General features: G+C 42.3%; 1 protein-coding gene across 5 annotated transcripts in view; it reads left to right on the top strand.

The window, feature by feature from the left end:
- acot7 (acyl-CoA thioesterase 7) overlaps window positions 1-16,048 on the top strand; it is a 51,276-nt gene extending 35,228 nt beyond the window's left edge. For all 5 annotated transcript variants that reach the window (XM_027011265.3, XM_027011264.3, XM_035536003.2 and 2 more), the window contains exons 9-10: window positions 2,717-2,901; window positions 15,612-16,048. In XM_027011265.3, the coding sequence (XP_026867066.2) occupies window positions 2,717-2,901; window positions 15,612-15,710 (284 nt within the window). In that variant the 3' untranslated portion in view covers window positions 15,711-16,048. The remainder of the gene's footprint in view (window positions 1-2,716; window positions 2,902-15,611) is intronic.
- The last annotated feature ends 4,044 nt before the right edge of the window (window positions 16,049-20,092 follow it).

Below are 20,092 nucleotides of genomic sequence, written 5' to 3'. Positions count from 1 at the left end.
CTCCTATATGCTAAGGTGACTCCAGCAATAAGCACTCTTATCTTCAGGACTGCTTTTTCAAAAAATGCATTTCCAACACTCTCATTAACAGCGTTGGTCGAAACCCATCAGTACGCTAGTGCTCCCTGGGAATCAAACCCATTCCCAATGGAATTGCCAGCATCTTGCACTACCTGCTTTACCAGCTGAGTAACAAGAGCACGCAGCGCCCAGCTTAATAGACATACCATACAGCACACGTATCAGTCTTCCTGTTGGAAAGGCTGTCTCCCCTGAGCCTTGCTTGGGAGGGAAGGCTCTATATGCATTTGTTTGGGAAGCATTTTTAGGGTTCACTAATGGTGAACTGAGTCATAGTACAGTTGGGCATGGTTGTGGCATCGGTCCCGACCGAAGCTGCATTGATTTTTTTTTTTTTTAGGACCTGCAGTTTGCTGTGGAGATCAGGCTGACTTTATGCTTTCTCATCATTTCTGCTGTTTTATGGCAATGTGGAGTCTGCTGGTGAGAACGCTCACTTATTGTTGATTCTTTTGAATTTGGGCACATTAAAATAGAAGATGAAATAGAAAGTCAATGTCTGAAAAACCTGTCAGCAGTCTGCTGCCATTTCTGTAATTTGGTTCTGGTTTTTTTTCCTCCCCATAATGATACATTAAGCCCTACAAACATCCACATCTCCAACGTGCGTCACTTGCACGCATAAGGAAAGCTGACGTTTCCAACAGCAAAGAAAACTGAGCATCAAGTTTCCACTGAGCATTGAGATTCCCAACAGTAGAAATAAAAGCTATATTTGGTATGAGAGAAAGAGTGAGAAACAGAGGAAGGTGGGGTTTGAATGTGCTCCTCTCCCATTCTGTTTCCATTACAGACAACTAAACCTGGCAGAAAATGCATTAGTGCTACATCTCATCATATGAATGCGTTTACATTTTGGCAATAAATGCTTTTGCACTGCATAAGCTGTGGAAAGTTTGTGTGTGAATGAGTACACTAGCCCTAAACAAGCACATTAATAGGAACCGTCGGGTGTTGCCCTCAGGATGTGTTGTGTATTGGAAAATGCTATTTTTGACAGCTGCAGTCTTTTATGTGTATCTCTGCTCTGTGTTGCTGAAAGCATGCCTTGGAAGATTTAACAATATCAACACAAAGAACAAAATAATGAAATTCTTGTTTACTTGTTACTCTTGTTGCAATATTGTATTTAGTTCAGTTTAAAAGCTGTATACTGTAACATAAAATTGATATTCTGAGTGCAGTACTGACTACAGTACCAGTGCTAGTACCCCTGCTAAGGGACTCTGAGCTTGAGTAAGGTTTGAGGTTTGACGATTGGCTGTACAGGGGTCTGACTCAAGCTGTTGAATCAAGCTGACACTAAACTAAAATGGTAGCAGAGACCTCCAGGTTGCCTGGTGAGTGTGATTTCATTATTTGATCTCAACTTTCCAAACAGGCTTTCCAAATGCCCGATCCCCAGACCAATTAGAGCAGAAATGCTGAAACACGGGGGATTATTATGAAAGTAATCAAAAATGCTGGAAAAGGACAAGGTTGCGTAACTAAAGTAACTGAAGAACCTAGTTTGAGAAGTATAATAAGAATAGTTAGAGGGAACAAGAACTGTCTACTGTCCATTTCCTCAACTGTGTCAAATATTCAATAGCCTATCCATACTTTGTCCTTTTTCATTATGGACTAGAATAAATTTAGAGTATCTGTACAAAAATTGCAGCAAAAAAACCCCACGTTGCCTGAGTCCCTGTTTCCATGGAAATAAAAATTAGACATATTCTTCCGGAAGTCCAACAGTAACAACCATCTTGTGTTCTTGCTTCTTCTGAATGACAGACCAGCATAGCTCTATTCGTTTGAGGTTCTTCTGTCCGCTGCAGCCAGCAATTTGGAGCCGCTCCAGGCAGCTCTCCATTTAAATGAATATATTTACATTTATGTGATGCCTTTATCTACCATCCGTTACTGGCTCTGTGACATAATGAAGCCTCTCTGTCGCAGGGCCGTGTTTCATTGGGCAGGTAGTGGAGCGGGCCAGTCAGCACCGCAGCCTGTGTAATGGAAAAATAAAAGATCCAAAGAGACGCTCTGGGAAAAGAAAAGGGGGGAAAAAAGAGCCTTGGATGATGAGATCAAAGTCGGCAGACATAAAGCTGCGAGCAGTAATTGCACATTTTCGAAGGGGCTGTTTTTTCCTTGTAGTGAACGCAGTGTTGCCGAGACACACGTGCAGGGATTGGCACAAAGACACACATATACACACACACACAAAGACACACACATACATACACACACACACACACACACACACACACACACACACACACACACACACACACACACACACACACACACACACACACACACCAATGGTCTTGTCTTTGAGACAACATACATTAATTTTGCAATCCAGCTGCACAAAATAACAGGTTCCCCATGCTGAAGGCCATAATGTTTTATCAGCAAGACCATGTGTTTATGTTGTAAGCTTGTGTACATCTTTGTGAAGTTTCCAAGCTGAACATTTGGCACAAAAAAGGTCTGTGTTCTGCTGCAGTACATAGGACAGTCCAATACCAGGCATCGATAACCTGACACCTCAATCCAGTGTATATATCCTTCACCACAAAAAACCAATAATTATACTGTTTGGTTATAAATGGACCTAATTCTTGACCTTGTGAAACCCCTGCAGGCTGTGTGATCACAGTATCTGGCCGAATGACCTTCACTAGCAACAAGTCAATGGAGATTGAGGTATTTGTGGATGCGGATCCACTGGTGGAAGCTGAGAAGGGGAAATATCGGGCTGTCACTGCCTTCTTCACCTACATTTCGCTGGACAAAGAGAACAAGTCCTTGCCAGTGCCTCCTCTGAAGGTATGCGTTTAAAAACTTATTGCGCTTTGTGAAGTAGTATAGCGTATCTCATAGTGTACCGCAGTTGTCATTCACTTAGTAAAGTACTGCGCCATAAAACAAGTATAAACATGGAATTTTGCTCATCAGGATTCAATTTCTTTGTGTATTTCACAGCAAAACAAAACAGTGGCACCAATGGCAGTCTGAACCAGAAACAGGCACATTCAACAGCATATGGGTACTGCCAGAGAAAGGTCCACAGATCTAAACATGAGAGCTCAGCTTAGCGTACACATTTTTGGCAACATCTGCTTGGTGATCATTCATTCACTGTAGTGAAAAGTGAGAGTTTTGTAGGACTGAGACTTAATTCCCAAATATAAAAGACCTGTTCATCAAAACAAAGGCAGCTTCATTCAGTGTAGCAGATACTGAGGGGTTGTTCGTAGGCATCACAGAAGGTGTTGCTGCTAGGTTGGGGCGTAGTTTTTGAGAACCTTCTATAACCTCTCAAGAACCTTTCAAGAACCTTTCATTAGGACTCTTTACAGCAAATGAGCTTCTGAGATCTGTTTCATAAGATAGCCATGATCTGATCATTTGTCGCTAAGCTGTGGAATACTTATACGCATATATGCATTTCATAATGCTACTCTCTATTGCTTTCAATTTGTAACCTTCACTTGATTGACCAATAGGACTGCACAATTAAAATTTATTGAATTTTTTACAAATGAACAAAAAGTGTACAAAAACAGTTAAGGTTAGGCAGATGTTTTGGGCAGATGTAGTTGAAGCGTTCCTCCTTACTTTGAATTAACTTTAGTAATTAACTCTAGTGGTAATAATTGCATGGCGTAAGGACAAGCTGATGTCCTCTCAGTCAGCCTTGCCTACTGTATTTTGGATGAACCTGGTTGTTCTCAGATGGACAGGCAGGTCTGAGCTTGCAGTCCTGGTCCCCATTATACAGACATTTACCTGCAGTGTCTGCCATTAATATATCTGAGCTTCTATGTCAAGACCTTTTAAGAGGTGTTGGTTGAGCAAGGTAAGACTCATTTAGCCTTGAATTACTTTTTAGTAGACTTTTCAGCATGGTGTATCAGTTTAAACTGAAATTTCCCAGGCTTACTACTGCTGACTGCTTGTTTCTTCGCAGTTTCATTTACGTATTCTCCATGGTGGTTTTATTTCCCATCTCCCAAGCCATTCCTTGCTGAATTTCTCCCTTTGGTTTGGGCTGCAATTTAACTAGTCCTGTGGCGTGTTAAGCATATAAAGAAAGAGTCCGAATTGCTTGAAGTTTGACCTTTTTTTTAAACTTCATAACCTCTTTTAACTTACTTGCTTTGGAGCTGGATTTAATGTCCCTCTGGTTTGCATGATTCGTGACAGCTGTGCTTGTATAGAGAGAGCATGAAATCTGAAGTCTGAGCCGACTTTTAACTTCTTTTTCACCACACTGGTTCAAGGTCGTGCCTTCTCTAAGAGGTTCCTCATGCAATGAATTGTGGGCACTTTTAACATGATATATATCTTCAAGGTCTTCAGAGGTCATGGCCACTCTAATAGAGGTCTGGTGACCTTGTGTGCCTGATGCTTTTGATGACATTTCTGGCTTCATGCCATAGCCTTTGGTGTGATGCATGTTGTCATTTAGTTTATATCCCTGTTTGTTTTGCATAGCTGGGGTGGAGTGCATAAGAGCATGCAAAGAAAAGGAGGATAAGGTGAGAATATGGAAAGTCTGTTATAAGAATGCTAAGCTCAAAATACTTGGGCTGCATGCCATTCAGGGAGGCCAATACTGCCTGCCAACTAAACACTGGCTGAGGAGTCAACAGAGTTTCAAAAATATAAATGTAAATGAATAAATGAACATTTAAAAACTTTTACACAAGTGTGTCTGCCATGCTAATAAAGTACAATTGAATTGAATTAATTTCCTCATTTAGTATTTAGATATTGCTTTGTAATTCTCTAACAAAATGTCATTTTCAAATAGTTTTGTCCTTTTAACAAACCTTGTTATAGCGCATCTTAAATAAAACCAGAGGTTAATACTGTTGCATTTAGTGTGTATGTAGCAAAAACCTCAGACAGTAGTGCTTCAGAACCTGAGCCCATGAAGCTCTGATATTCCATCTCTGTTTGAATGTTTTAATCATCCTCTTTTTGATGCATCCATAGTAAAACCTTGTGGCCCAAAAGCCCAAATTCCAATTACACACTTTCACACTCATTAAAAGGTAAAGTTCACCATTAAAAAACTTGACAGTCTGTCCAATTAGTTTGTAAAAGGTACCTACTGTTTTTGGCTAAGAAATTCCTATAGTGAGTTTTCCATTTTTTTATACAAACACCACCTGAAAGTGCACTTTAATGAGAAAGAGTATATCACCCCCGCCCCCCTTCCGTGGCCTACCAATGGCGAAAGTCAAAATGAAAGGTAACTGGCAAGCTTGATGTTGGTGAAATGGTGAGAGCCTCTTTAACCGTGAGCCTAATTAGATCTCTTCAACCCCCCCTATACGTCAAAACAGCTGAACACACAGCCCAATGCTTCGAGGTTTGCTCTGCGGTTTTAAAATGCAGACACAGTAGCTTTTCAAGGTCATGGGTGCCAATTATGGATGAATCCTTCTATTGGAAGGTTTATTCCAGAAGATGAAGTCCATCATTAAGAGTACCACACCCTCCTGGAGCTCAACCCATTACACATTCTCCTCCATAGTGCCATGCTCCTCTGTGAGCTTCTGGGTCAGCACACATTCTACATGGCTGAACCTCACACATTCTGAAATGTCCCCAAGGGCTTAACTGTCTCGTGCTCATTTGCATTATAATTTTAGTCCTTTATCTTTCACTGCAACATTGTTGTTTACTTTCAGGCTTGGCTGTAATAAGCCTTTTATTCTTTGTTTAGCTCCAGGTTGTCCACATCAGTATCATGGCACATCCACATCCTAGAATCCCTTTATCAGCTTTATTCATGTGCTTGGTACATTTATTACCAGCCTATTCATGCTGGCAGTACTTGACAAACAAAATAACCAAGAGGTCACTTTATTATGCACTCTTACTGCTAACAGTTGTTATCTTTTCACTATACATGTTGATGTAATTCAGCACTGCGGTTTGTGGTCATCATGATGTGTGGAGAGTCACCTATAAGGTTACGGCGCTGGTACTTTATTTTAGCATAAGTCAAAGTGTGTAGGTCTATTTCAAGGCCAGCACTGAAATGTATGCACATAAGTCTATTTTATCAGCCTATTACTGTCAGAAAATTAAAACACGTAGATTATTTTAAAGACCTCTTCTTCCTGCTACTAGCAAATGTAGTTTCCATCATGCACCTTTTCTCTGTGCCTGAAGACATTTTAATGTTATAGCTGAGGATGACTGATTTTAAGAGGATACCCTAGAATAAAGGGCTTCCTAATCCATGTTTGACTTCAACTCAGACACCCAAAAACAGAGCAGACATGCCAGCAACAGAAGGTAGGCTCTGTAGGTGCTAGCCTAGTCCCCTTCCTGATCTAAATCCAGAATGGCCAAGCTGTGCAATATTAAAACACCACCCTTTTCCTGTCTGAGTGCACAGTGCGATGCATGAGTAGCGCAGGTCCAAAACTCATTGCTGCTACAAAAAAAATAGCAAACATTTACTAAAAGCATATTTGCCAGCGGTTCCTGGTCTATGAAAAGTGTCCAAGTGGAAGCTGGATAGGAACCTGTGATTTAATCTAGCTTGTCATATTTTGGCCACTGGTAAGTGTGTTCCAGGTTAAAAATAGCACGTCGGCAAGACTGTGACTGCTATTTTTTGACTTAAGGTGTTTCTTCCCGCCTCCCAAGTGAAAGATCTGTGTCTATCTTTAGGCTTTCCTATTTTAGAACTCCACAGAAGGGGATTGTGGGGCAAGGGAGGGCGCGCGCACAAGGCAGGACCACAGCACCAGCGCTCTGGGCAGAGGGCAGCTAGAGGAGGAGGGGTGGGGGGTGGGTGAAGGTCTCAGCATCCCAGCTAGCCTCGAAATTCCTGGCAGCACGCAACGGCCATGCACAAAGGTGCGGTGAGGATTACTCGGAAGGCCCGTGTCCCCTCACGCTCGGGGGTCGGGCCCTTTTGCAACCGATGCCTGTGTCCGCTGGTCCACTCTCCGAGAACAAGGCGGGACAGAGGAGCAGGAAGCAGGGGAGCCAAAGGTGGGTGGGGGATAGGGGTGGGGTTTAGGCTGGGGGGAATTCGGTTTTACTCTCCCTCTCAGCCTCCATGTTTTCCCGAACCATTACCGCACTGCTGCTCCCCGGTGCACAAAACCAAGTTGCGTTACCGTAGCAACCTCTGGGCCGCCAATGTGAAATCCATGTTTATTTTTAGCTACGGCTCATGTAGTGTGTATGTACTGCAAGATTAAAGTGCACGCCGAGAACTCACTTCACGGACAGCACGGCAGCTACTGCAGCTCAGAATTAAGCAGGTGAAACATGATAATGCAACCTGTGTGTGCATGTCAAGCACCTTAGTAATATGGTAGCTGCTATGCTGTAACGGCCTTAAAGAAACCATTCAGTAATGTTTTATGCAACGAAACTTGAACACACACATATGTGCACACCTAGATCCACACACAGGTACCCAAAGCTAGGAGTGCCATTGTTGTAGAAGGCCGATACTTGTGAAAAAGAAACGTATTTATTTTTTGTAATGTAACTATTCGATGGAAATTAATACCAGCCTAATATGGGCTGTCAATATTCTGCTTCTGCTTCTTTTTCTAATTCTGTCATTTTTTGCTGTGACCTGTTTTGTAGGACACCCAGTGTTCTTCATAGCTTGGTTGGAGCATGTTGGGAACAGGGATGGAGTAAAAGTGCAGGCTGTCCTTGGGAATGATTTGGGAATCAGTGATCCAAACCCTCTAAGCCCTTTAAATAGGATATGGCCTAATACCCCTTGGGCCCTCTTCCAGGTGCTTATATTCCATGTTGACTCCACCTTTCACTCTTTAATGTCACTGTGCTGAGATTGGCACTTGGCATGCTAGGAAGGCCCCCGGCTGCTCCATTGGCGCATGATGCCTAGACATACCAGGCCAACTGGCATTTCTCCATCACTGCATGAGCAGGAGCCTTTACTGTTATCTGAAACTACGCCATATCCAATAAAGAGGCCCAAGCCACAGGTGAGAGTACGTTACCCATGATGCAAACCAGCTTGCCATTGACATGTGCTCTGCAGGCTAACCTGACATAGAATTTTGTCCTGCAGTTTTTGCAGTCTGGTATAATTTCTTCCACTTTTAGAGTTAAAGTTCCACATTTAATCCAAACGTACACGAACACTTACTTCTCATGTGGATTTTCTGGCCTTTTCTAGTCAGGAGCCCAGAAGGTTATAGGTGGAAAAAGAAAGTCAAGCAATCGCCGTCATGTCCGCACACTTAAGTGCAAGCTGTCTAAGACGCGGAGTATAGAGAAGTGTAGATTTTCAATTTGCATTGCTGTCAGAACGGAGCGAGTGCCGCCATAACACTCCGGTACGCTGTTCACTGCAAAGGTCACCAAACAGTGAGTCACCTGAGATGCACCGAAGCAGCTTGCTGTGCATTTAATTCGTCTGACGCCTTCGGCGGCACTAACAGCAAAGAAGACGACCCTTTGATAAAGTTATTGATCATGCGGCCTTGGGCACAGATGGGGATTTTTCTGACGAATCACAGGGTGTGTTGAAACAAGGCTGTCGTTGCGCAGGTCATGCGATTGGCACATCCACGAGTAATTCTGTAAATTTAAGATTACAGCAGAGCTGGTGGATTTGAGTACACTCTTTGTGAAAAGCTGGGTACCAGCTCTCATGAGATTTTGAGGCACTTTTGTTAGATCCTCTGAGTATATTGTTATGAAGAACATTGTGCACTAATTCCAGACAAAATGACTCTTGCTGTTCTGTCTTTTAAGTACTCATTAAATGTGATTAAAATGTCTCTTTTTTGGGCTACTTTAGATAATAAGGCTAATTAGCTTCCCCCTGGCATCTCTTGCAGAGAAGATAATCCAAAATTCCTTTCACTGTTTTAATGGCTTAGCAAGTTTTCTATGCATGATTGTGTATGTAACCATAGTGATGACTGTGTATGTATAGGTGTGTCTTCAGCAAAAATGTAAATACTTCAACAAATAAAAAGAGTTCCACATAAGTATTAAGACCCCGAGGAGAAATATTAAATAACCCAAATGAGCAGCCAGAAAAGTACATCCCTGCTAACTGACTTGTTGGGCGAGGGAAAAACTGGCAAGAGTTATCAATCTGAGGCCAACAAAAATGTTGAGAGATTACAGATCAACAGGTGAGACAGAAGAAAATGTGCCTCGGTCAGTTTTCAGAGCACTGCAAAAAGAACAAAACCACTGATTATAGAACAATTCTACATTTTTCTCAAAACACATCGTTTTGAATTATTTTTTAAAGTAAAATACAGGACAAAATGTAACTCCTCTGGGGCATCTAATGGGCTCAGAATGAGACGGCATACATGGCCTAATACATGGCCTAATGTAGGCACGCTGTGTACCAAATCTAAAATAGCACGGGGTTTTCAAGAAAGAAACGGACCTGTTTCTTTTCAGAAACCTCTGCAGTCAATCTCTGGATTAATCACTCCTTTGATTGCATAAATATGCCACTCTGGCCATCAGCTCCTTCGAAGTGGCTTTTGGTGTAATTCAAGTAAACGAGCAGCCAAAAGGCTCGGAGGTCCTTGCAGCAAGAGATGATTATGTCCTGCCCAGGACCCCTTCTGGACCACATTAATTTCCCTAATTAATAGTGGAGCTGCTCAGCTCTCTCTGGGGCAACGTCGCCATCGCTGCAAGGTACCCATCTTTGCAGCCTGCTCCGATGAGCCGGGGTGAGGTGAGGTACGTGGGTGCGAGGCTTGTCGCCAGTTGTTGCCAAGTGACAGATCTCGGAGCCTAGCATCCGATTCAGCCCCAGCTGCGGCGCTGTTGGCCCAGAAATCTGTCGCAGTGTAAAGTCAAGCGGTGGGAAAGAGGAACGATATCTTATTCATATGCGGTGGCCGTGGCTAAGCACAATGCCCAGTTGGCAATATTAAATGGGATCGTTACGACTGCTGAGCGATGAAGTCTCACGAGTGTCAGATTTAATAAAATAGACTTACTAATGTGGGCTTGTGGCCTATTACAAATCAGATTTTGATCAGCTGGCTGGTAAAGGCCTTGCAGGTTATTGCAGCAGGTCATTATATCACATACATGACTCATTATTTCCATTTGTTTATGGCAGGTATACTGTATACTCTCTATTAAAATAATAACGTTTTGGTGCAGATTTCGTGTTCATATGCCTGATTACCTGTATAAGCTTCCAGTACAGCCTCCCAAAAGTCAATTGGGCAGTTTCACTTCCACTTTATTTTTTGCAGCAACTCTTAACAGTTGTTTGTTTTTTGTTTTTTTTTATCTCCTCCCTTTTCATCTTGATTTTCTAGCCAGTGTGAGATGAATATATAAACATCCACGCCAACAGGGGAGCCCTCCATGGAAAATAGGTGGCCTCTTTTCTTCTGATATTATGGATTCCTGGTGATTGTTTTTAACCTTTTAACCGCTAATGACATCTGTGTCCCCTGGTGCCTCCGCTCATTCAGTTATCCTCGTTCCAGCCTTCGCCGTTAAAATAAAGTACAGAGGAAGCTCTTTCAAACATCCCCCCCCCCCCCCCAGATGTATGATATTTACGTGTATGTGAACCAACAGATACAATCCGTATGTTGATGATTTTGTGACACCATAATGCTGTTTTTCTTTTTGCATCTGTGTATCCTGCTATGTGAGGTCATGATGTGCCTCTTTCCACCAGGGTCCCCACCGCCTGCCTTTGTTGTATATGGATGCCTGGTGTTCCTATAGTCAGTGATGAAAATAGCTGAGGGAAGCTGGGAGCAGACAATAACTACCAACACCGTCTCTTGCCTCATTTTAAACTGTGGTGGTTCACTTTGCAGTAATTTAGACGTGTTTGCGAGGACAGTCACGAGTCCATTTTAAATAAGACCACATATCTGAGAGTAAAGCTGTGCAACGGGACTGGTGTCCTCGTCTCGAGTCCATGGAAGGAAGCGTTCAGAAAGGAGAGGTGGAGGAGATGAGCGTGATTCTCGCTGAAGCCCAGACTGAGGATCAGCTATAGGCACTGCAGTTGACAGTTTGGTGAAGTTGAGAATTTGAACAGCTTGAAACAAAAATGAACCACTGAATCCCCAGAAAGAAACCACACATGAGTACTCACATATGCCTGTATAAATTAACATATATGCATGGAATTATAGTTATAGTTTTTTCAAGTGCAGTATTGATTCTCCCGCTCCTTATCTCTGCCATCCATAATTGTTTTTTTCACATGGAGGTCAAGAACAATCAAAAAATAGTAGAGATTATTGACACAGATGATGGTCTCAAATGTTACTCTCTCAGCAGATTATACAGAACAGATATTTTATTTCAAGATAGAATATTTCCTTAATGCTTAATGGTTTGTCCTACTCCCAGAAGCAGAGGGGAAAACCACACATCAGCCTGTCGCACCAGTTATAGCACCGTTGAAGTGGATATAGAGATATTTCTTCCACTCGAATTCCTTGTGGTTTAATTAGCACTGTGTGGACTACACAGGGTCAAATTGCATCAGAAACTCTCACTTGCATACACACACACGAACGCATGTTTGCTTTCTTGCTTGATGTCCATCTACTCTGATGATGATGTCCCTTTAGTGACTGGGAACGTAGGTGGCTGGATCCGCAGGTTTTATTGTGGATTTGGGTAAACATAGTGGGCACATCCTTGGCTCGGGTTCCTCCTGGAACAGTATTGCTGTCTCATGGCTGTCCTGTTCTTCTCCACAATGCCAGTCCAAAGCAGGATGAGCTGCCGCCATGTGTTAGTGAGCTGCAGCGTCCTCCCGATTTTTTAATTTTATTTCACATTTTAACCATAAACCATTACATGGTCCAGCAAGCAAACTTGCCACTGGGTAGTCATGGCCTCTCTGCTTCTGCAGCTGGTTCTTGCAAGAATGGCAGTGTGAGGCACACAATTCCTCCAGGTCAGACCCAGAAGGTGCTGTATGTAATAAGTGAGTCAGACTTAACAGCTGGAGGGTGGGAATGCACATAGTTTGGCATATGCAAACTTTGGTATACAGGTAGAGATTTATTTTCTCAAAAGTCAGTCTCCCAAAGGCAGCTGATGCTTCTTTCATCTGGTTTTGTAATTCTTAATAAATGCTGCAGTCCACAGATCAAATACTGCCCAGATATTTAAATTTTAGATCTATTGCAAGTGTTTTATAGTCAATTATGAAAGCAGGTAGCATTTGCAGTTTGGAGGTGTTTACCCCATCCTTCTGTAGACACAAACCACCACAGTAAGGCTGGACTGAAGGTCCTGTGGAGAGTGAGCCTCTGTCAAACAGGGAAAGGGTCCGATTGATTTCCTCAAATCACTCAAGCCATCAGCCCATTATGAAATAGCTGAATGATTTTACCAATTGGGCTGGGCAGCCAAACTCCCTGTTCACTGTGTCAAAGGCTTTGAAGAGATTGATAAAGCCAAGGTCATGTCCTGGTGTTGTTCACAGCACTTTTCTTCTTCTTTTGCCTCGCAAAAGATCATATCAAACACGCTTCTTTCTAAAACCACAGTGGGACTCGGGTAATGATTGTTCAGTTCACCACTGCAGTGTAATCTTTGATAGCACTTTGCCTCCTACAGAAAGAAGGGAAATTTCTCTGCTGTGGCAGATTGCTTTGTCACATTTCTTTTTGGAAATGGTGGTGATATTTGCATCTCTCCACCGTTGGGGCATGTCTTCATTTTCCTAGACATTGGTGACATATTGCTGGAGTGTTGTCTTGCAGGGGCAGGGCACCAGCCCCGCATAAGCTGTTCAGCAGGGGTGCTGTCAACGCCAGGGCATTTATTGTTTTGAGAGTACGATCAGCCTTCAGAACCTTGACGAAAGTTGGGGGCTGAGTGAAGCAGGAAGAGGTGGGCATTTATGCAATTCTTCTGAGATGGAATGTTCTACAAAAGTGTACTGGTTGAAAAGGGCTTTGAAGTGTTATGCTTATCTCAAGAGTATTATATACTGGTCTTTGCAACTGCTAATTGGGAGGGTGATGTGTGATTCCTTGACCCATATAACTATATTTTAAACTTTTTAATATATATATATATATATATATATATATATATATATAAAATTCTCTTTTTTTTTTTTTTTTTTGCCATTGTTGCTTAGATCAGTGGATGAGGGGTTCAAAGATGTCCTTGTGCTTTATTCCCGTTGTCTAGCAAGCCTATGATGGTTTCTGACTTCAAATCAGTGCTGATATATTTTTACTGTGAAGTTTTGGGCTTCATAGAGAGCACAATTTACTGCAGCCCACTTTTTATCAATGAATTCTTCAGAGCACAGGGAAGGAACTTGTCTGTAGCCTCAGTCGTCAATAGCTGGGCACCATTAAGCTTTCTTTTGCCAGCCGTGTGCAATCGGGAAGATCGACACACTGTCATGTGCGGCTTGGCCACAATCATGCAAAGGTTGGTCCAACATTCTGCACCTCTCATGGCACTAATTATAAGTGTGTGCCAGAATTTAGAGCAGGGGGTGCACCCGTAATATTTTATATTTATTCATTTGCTAGAGTAACCTATTTGTGATGGTAAGTTCATGCTCATTGTAGAGAGTGAGAAGCCATATGCCATTTGCACTGGCCTGGCCAACACTATGTCCCCTAATCACTCTGTTCCATATCGTACTGTTGTTCTCCACCTAGGAATTAAAGTCATCAAGCAAGCAAAAGGGTTTCATTCTTGGAGATTCATTAAAGTGCTCTATGCAGTGCCTGATAAAAGAAGTCCTTAACCCCATTCTCAGACGATAATGTTGTTACGTTGGCACTGAGAATATTGAGAATAATACTGAGAATAGGAGGAGAGTTCTACTTAGAGGGATGCACAAAAACATTCGTTTTTCAGTGATACCTCCTGCTGTTTCACGGGAATGTGATCCTGATTGCAAACTCACCCCATATAGATGCTCTCCACCTACAGGGGATCCTTTTCCAAAGGTGTAACCCATTCCTTCCTCCTTCGGGAAGTCTTTACTCAGGAGCCTTGTCTCATTCACAGCAACAATGTCCATGTTGTCTCAGTTCTGCATCGAACAGAACCGTTCTCCCTTGTGGCCTAACATAGTTGCCATGGGGGTCAAGCAAGGTTCTTACATTCCTGGTTGCCAAGTTTAAGATTGTGTTCTCTTGTTTCACCCGCAGAGTAGAATGTCCTGATAGGTACAGTAACCAATCCAGGGCTGAATGGAGTGGACAATTTTTGGGCCACTTTTTGGCCACCCTCCCTCCAAGAGGGTAAGCAGTGCAGAGCCTAAACCCAGCTACTAGCACCTTTTACAGCTGGCGAGCAAGGGTCTGTCCAGGGGCTTCCAGCTCATTCAAACCTGCCCCCCCATCACCAGATATCCATTCGTTGCCACATTTTGGACGTTTGGCACCAGGCATTTCTCACCAGGATGGAAGTGAAAACCTCTGCATATGAGCATTTTGAGGGCCACGGGAAATGTGAAATGCCCAGAAGCGCATCTTTGCTTTAAGAGTATGCAGACGGCTGCTGAGTTCTCAGCCAGCTGAAGTCTACATACTCGTGTTGTCCTCGTGTAGTTCTACTCTCAGGGTATACCCCCTTAGCTTTTATCGTACCAAAATTTCCCACAAGTAGGGCAGTGGTTGACTAATGTCATGGTGAGTCCACACTGTGGACCTGCAAGTAACCACTAGGACCACTGCAGCTCCAAGTTCAACTCACAATGACCATGTGTGACCATGAGGATGCTGGAGAGGAAAGTGTAAGCACTTTCGAGGCTAATACACTGGACTGCTTCTTTGTTCACCAAGAGGGCTAGACAGCTGCTGCAAGGGGTAGGCAAACGCTAGAAGGTCAGTAAGCCGATGAGGAACACCTTCCCTTTAGCCATTGCAGTGGTGCACTAGACACATCATAGCACCTCACAGGCACACACATACACACACACACATATGCACAGATTCAGCTAAGCTGATGGATGCTGCTCACACAGATGGGAAAATAAACAAAGCTTTTACTTTCAGATCTTACTCAAGAGACTAGAGTTAGTTATAATCGCACACACTGTATGCCACTCTGGGGTTCCACATGACATGCAGCAAAGCATTTGATATGAAGTTACATTAAAACTGCTCTCATGTGATGTGGTGTGTTAGGAAAGGATAGTGTAAGGGTTAGTCATTTTCTTTCAGTTTGTGACTACAGAATTTGGAAGTCCTTATGTTCCACCTTATATTTCATAATCATACACTTCATGTCTTGCTTTCAAAAGCTTCCTTGACACTTTGGCACTTTACACATAATCTATCAATCTGATATATAAATATCTCATATGCCAGCCTTCCAATGATGACCTTCCGGAAACTTCATTAACCAGACGGTAAAAGGTCTTACATCTGTCTATATGTGCTAAAATGAGTCACTTCTCTCTCTCTCTCTCTCTCTCTCTCTCTCTCTCTGTCTCTCTCTCTTTCTCTCTGTGTCTCATGTTGTCTCTGTCTTTCTCTCTCTATTACTCTTTGTTTCTGCAGCTGGAAGGTGAAGAGGAACAGAAGCGGTTTGAAGAAGGCAAAGCGCGGTACCTTCAGAGCAAAGCAAAGAGACTTGCGGAGAAGGAGCAGAATCAATGATATGTCCCACTAGACAAACATCACATGGTATTGTAGAGGAATATTCCAGAATACTAGAACACCGTCCTACATCACGACAAAAACCCTGTATTTTATTGTACTTGTAGCTGACTGGATGGAAAAGAAAAAAATATTTTACTTGACTCATTCTTTTGACTTATGATGTTTCACTGCTGCATAACAAAGCACTTTGTGTATGTGGACGTCCAGTGAAGCCGAGTATTATTTCATGTATATCTTATAACTCTAAAAAATGTTATTTATGAAAGACATGTTTCATTCTGTATGAAAAGCTGAAATGCATAATTCAGTAATAAAGCCTTCTGCACATAACCAAACTAGTCTATCATAAAACCTTTCTAATGCCCAAATAGCCCTATTGTAATATCTACAGTGTCACTTTGGGTAATACCTAATATTAAGATGTTTTTAGCAAGTGAACTAAATTGAAGTCAAGATTATACTGGATTAGAATATAGATGTACAGAATTTCCACGTGACACTTTTTAACATAATTGCACATCAGTGTTCAGTTCACATTTTTCCATTTTTGGGGACAAGTGTCAAGCAACCAATCCCTCCCCCAAAGAAGATGCCTGAAGCCTTCCCTCTTTCAGACCCCTTTGGATGCCTTCCTGCTGTGCCCCTTGGCAAGGACACGAAGCCCAGCTCTCTCCACGCACGCAGGAATTCCCAGTTCCTCTTTTCTTCCATCCACGCTTCGTCCAAGAGGACCGGTAACCAGTCAGGACCGGACCTCGGCTAAGAGAGGAAATTGCGGGAGTGGTGGACTGTCTCCGCCCCCATCTCAAACTCCGGAGTGGCATCCAACGTGCTGTGGGCATGCTCCTCGCTGGCGGGAGCGCACATCGCAGGCCACTGCTACCTCCTTTGCCATCGCCTGAGGTGATGATTGGTGAAGTGCGGTTTTTCATTTTTGCTCAGGAGATCGGATGTGATATTAAGTTAACGGGAAGATGAGTCGGGGATCGGCAGGCGAACACTCATTGGTTTGGAATTGTTTTTATCACCCTGAAGTTTTCTGTGATGCTTCAGTCATTACTGCTCCAACAGGTAGAGATGGGTGGTCCTTCTTCAGCAAGTAGCAAACCATATTTGTTTTGTCCAAATGCAAGAACAGTAACATTGTAAAAAGATTGGATTTTCAATTATGATAAACTCTAATCCAAAGCATTTGCTAGATGCATGTCATCCCCAATAGGGACATGCGTCATTCTTTAATCTTTAAATAGAATAGCTCAATGAAGACAATGAAACTAGGCTATTTTTATCCTGTGGTGAACTGGTTAGTGCTCTCACAGGACTGGACGAGAGGGAGTTGGGGGATGCGAGAGTTTTCAGTTCATCTAGGAAAACAAGTCACATGACTGGATTAAAATAATCATGGCAGCAAAGTCATGGGTGACATCATTCAAGCTGCAGGGAGGCATCACGTTTCCCACCAGAACAGAAGTCATAAATGTGCTTCTCAAGAAGCTATGGTACAGCAGAAATATGCCAGACCATGTTTGCTTGAAATCTATTGCTCTCGAGGGAGAGGCACTGTTTCGAGCTACAGCACGTGCGCCTTGATGTTCATCATTGGTTTTTCAGGATAGCCCGCTGGAAAGAAACCTTTAACCTACTATTGCAGCAATGAACAACCATGGCTGAGTGATCGACCAGTTAATCTATAGTGCTTGATGAACTCACTGATTTGTGTTGCCATGCAGACTAAAACAATAATGTAAACTGCCTGAGGCTCTCTTAGCACTGGCTTAAACAGCTCTGCATGCAACTAATTGGAGACTCTTTAGACAGTATAATTGCTATTGCTTCAAAAGCACTCAATTTGTCTGTGCTAATGTTGCAAGACAGAAATGACAGTTCACTTATTTCATGCCATAAAACAGCTATTAGAGGCACAGACAAACTTTTGATTATTGCATGTTTGTTTGTAGTCCCTCCATTATCTTCAGGTAATTTACAGTTCATTGCACATATTATTCTGAGGCAGTGAATTATAGGAACACTTCAGCCAAAAATACTCACCTTCCCAATAATAAATGGAAGTTAATGGGAACCAGTTAACCTGATTTCATTTGCATAATGCTAATTGACTCCACTGTCTCCCATTTCTTTGCCGCATATTTATTTTTGTTTAAAGTTTTCCTTAACCGTGCAAACACTGGACAATTTGAAGCTAAATACATACAGGCAAACCCCGCACATGGCACCGACCTGTGCTCTCATTTTGAAAGCCGTGCAGATAGATGAACGATGGGGAAATGAGCTGCGCAGGAAAATGCCAACCTGAAAGCCCAGCCAGGAGAGGGGATATCCTCCAAGTCGCCGCAGGGGCGGGTCCCCTGAGCCAAGCTGCGCCCACCGCCACGATACGGTGAGCGGCAGCCTCCTGTCACTTTTTATCCATGGCGTTTCCAGGTCACAAGGTTCTGCGCAAAAGTGGATTAACTCATCACTTTCGCTCCCGTTATGTTTCCGTGCTCTTCATTGCCGTGATATTTCGTGGAATGTCACGTACAGAGCCTTCTGTTTCATCCTCCAGCATGCTCAATATTTAATAGGAAGCGATCTCTCACTCATAACAACCGAGGAACCATCAGAAACGTATTTTTCTTACATTCACACATTTCAGCAGAGAAGCACGTATATAGCAAAAAAGCACCTAGAATAAAGCTAAAACTCACCAACGCACACATGTAATAGTATATATGTATGTATTATGTGTTCAAGTACACAGAATATGCTATGATCTGGGATAAACTGAAATGCAGAGGTCACACTTTATGCTTTATCCTGTCAATTTCCAGCATCCTTAATGTCCTTTGTTTCACAAAACCACACCTAAAAAAAAAATAACACCAGCACACTCATGTATAAAATGTGTTATTATACAAAGCATAAAACTATAGACTGAGATGGAACTAAAATGCTGAGGTCATGTACATCTGTAAATGGCCTTCATTAGCACTGCCCTTTCTTCCCCAGTGACAGAGATAGGACTGGGATTAAGAATACACTGCCATAAGCAATGGATTTAACCATAACAATATCCAGCTAAAACATGCTACTAAGAACCAGTTGCTGGTTTTGTTTTTGGTTTTTTTTTACCTCTGCTGTGTTGGCAGCTTAGAGTTTCTCTCTCATACACACACACAGAGGATCAAGTGTATTGCCTATACTTCACTCTGCATAGAGAAATTTACCAAACGCTCCTATCCGTAGGAACCTGGAACAGAAAGTATTAAAACACTTAAAACAATCGACACCTTTGACAGTTTAAGTAAATCATTTTTTGATGTGTTCTATTTCTCTGAAGTTCCAAGGTTAACTCTAGAATGTGGGAATTCTAAAGGATTAAGGTAATTTTATTTGACTATATTTAAAGGACTATGTTCTTTATTGATTAAAATATCCAATTAGCTTTTACAACTCTGGTCCAGTAGTTTTGCTTGAAATCAGACCTGTTGCTTTTTGTGAACAGCTGATTTTGTGTACATAGTTTTGTTCTTAAAAAGTTACAGAAACTAGTTTGCAAGTTGCAGCTATTGCTCAGTACACATGCACCCAAAGGTTAACAGAAGAGCACCAGTAGGAAGCAGCTAAGATCAGGGCCGTGCTTGATCTGTGTCAACCCTCAGGATGTTTGTAGATTGATTTCAGTTCTGAGTTGTTTTGAAGGGCTGTGACATCAGGTCCTTACGTCTCATTTTTATGAGCGGTCTGAATTTGTGGGCTCTAGGCATGGTATGCTATTGGTATGTAAATTCAGGTAATATACATTTACATTTACAGCATTTAGCAGACGCTCTTATCCAGAGCCACTTACAAAAGTGTTTTATCATTTACTCATAGAATACATCCTAGCCAGTGGAGTAGGTTCGAGTCCAATATACCAATGAACTAGAATACTGTAGAAATACAGGGATCACTGCTGATGCCTGGAAGCACAAAATACATACGCTCTATCTCATCATTGTCTAAGTGCAATAAACAATACGTACTAGAGTTTGTTAGTCAACATCAGTAATAAACAATAACTAATGCCTTAGCCAGTTACTGGTGTGATCGCGTGCATGCACAAAATGCCTTCTTTTCTTTGCTGGATCAGAGTTCTTAACATGAATGGTTAAGGGCCGATTAATACAAGATGTAAGTCTACATGTCTGTGTGAATCACAGGGGAGGCCCAGTGCTGTTATGTAATACTGATGCATGCAGGCTTCCAAAACTGTTGGCTTCCACAGAACTAACATTCATTCTTATTTATTGTAGCACTAGCGTGAAAGAAGACACAGAGAATGCCAATTCATCTCAAGAACAGATATTTTATTGCAAACAAACCAGAAAAGGAAACTC

Source organism: Electrophorus electricus, chromosome 20 (assembly GCF_041902795.1).
Source record: "Electrophorus electricus isolate QZ-2024a chromosome 20, ASM4190279v1, whole genome shotgun sequence".
NCBI classification, from domain to species: Eukaryota; Metazoa; Chordata; class Actinopteri; order Gymnotiformes; family Gymnotidae; genus Electrophorus; species Electrophorus electricus.
This window is presented reverse-complemented; position numbering and strand designations above follow the sequence as displayed.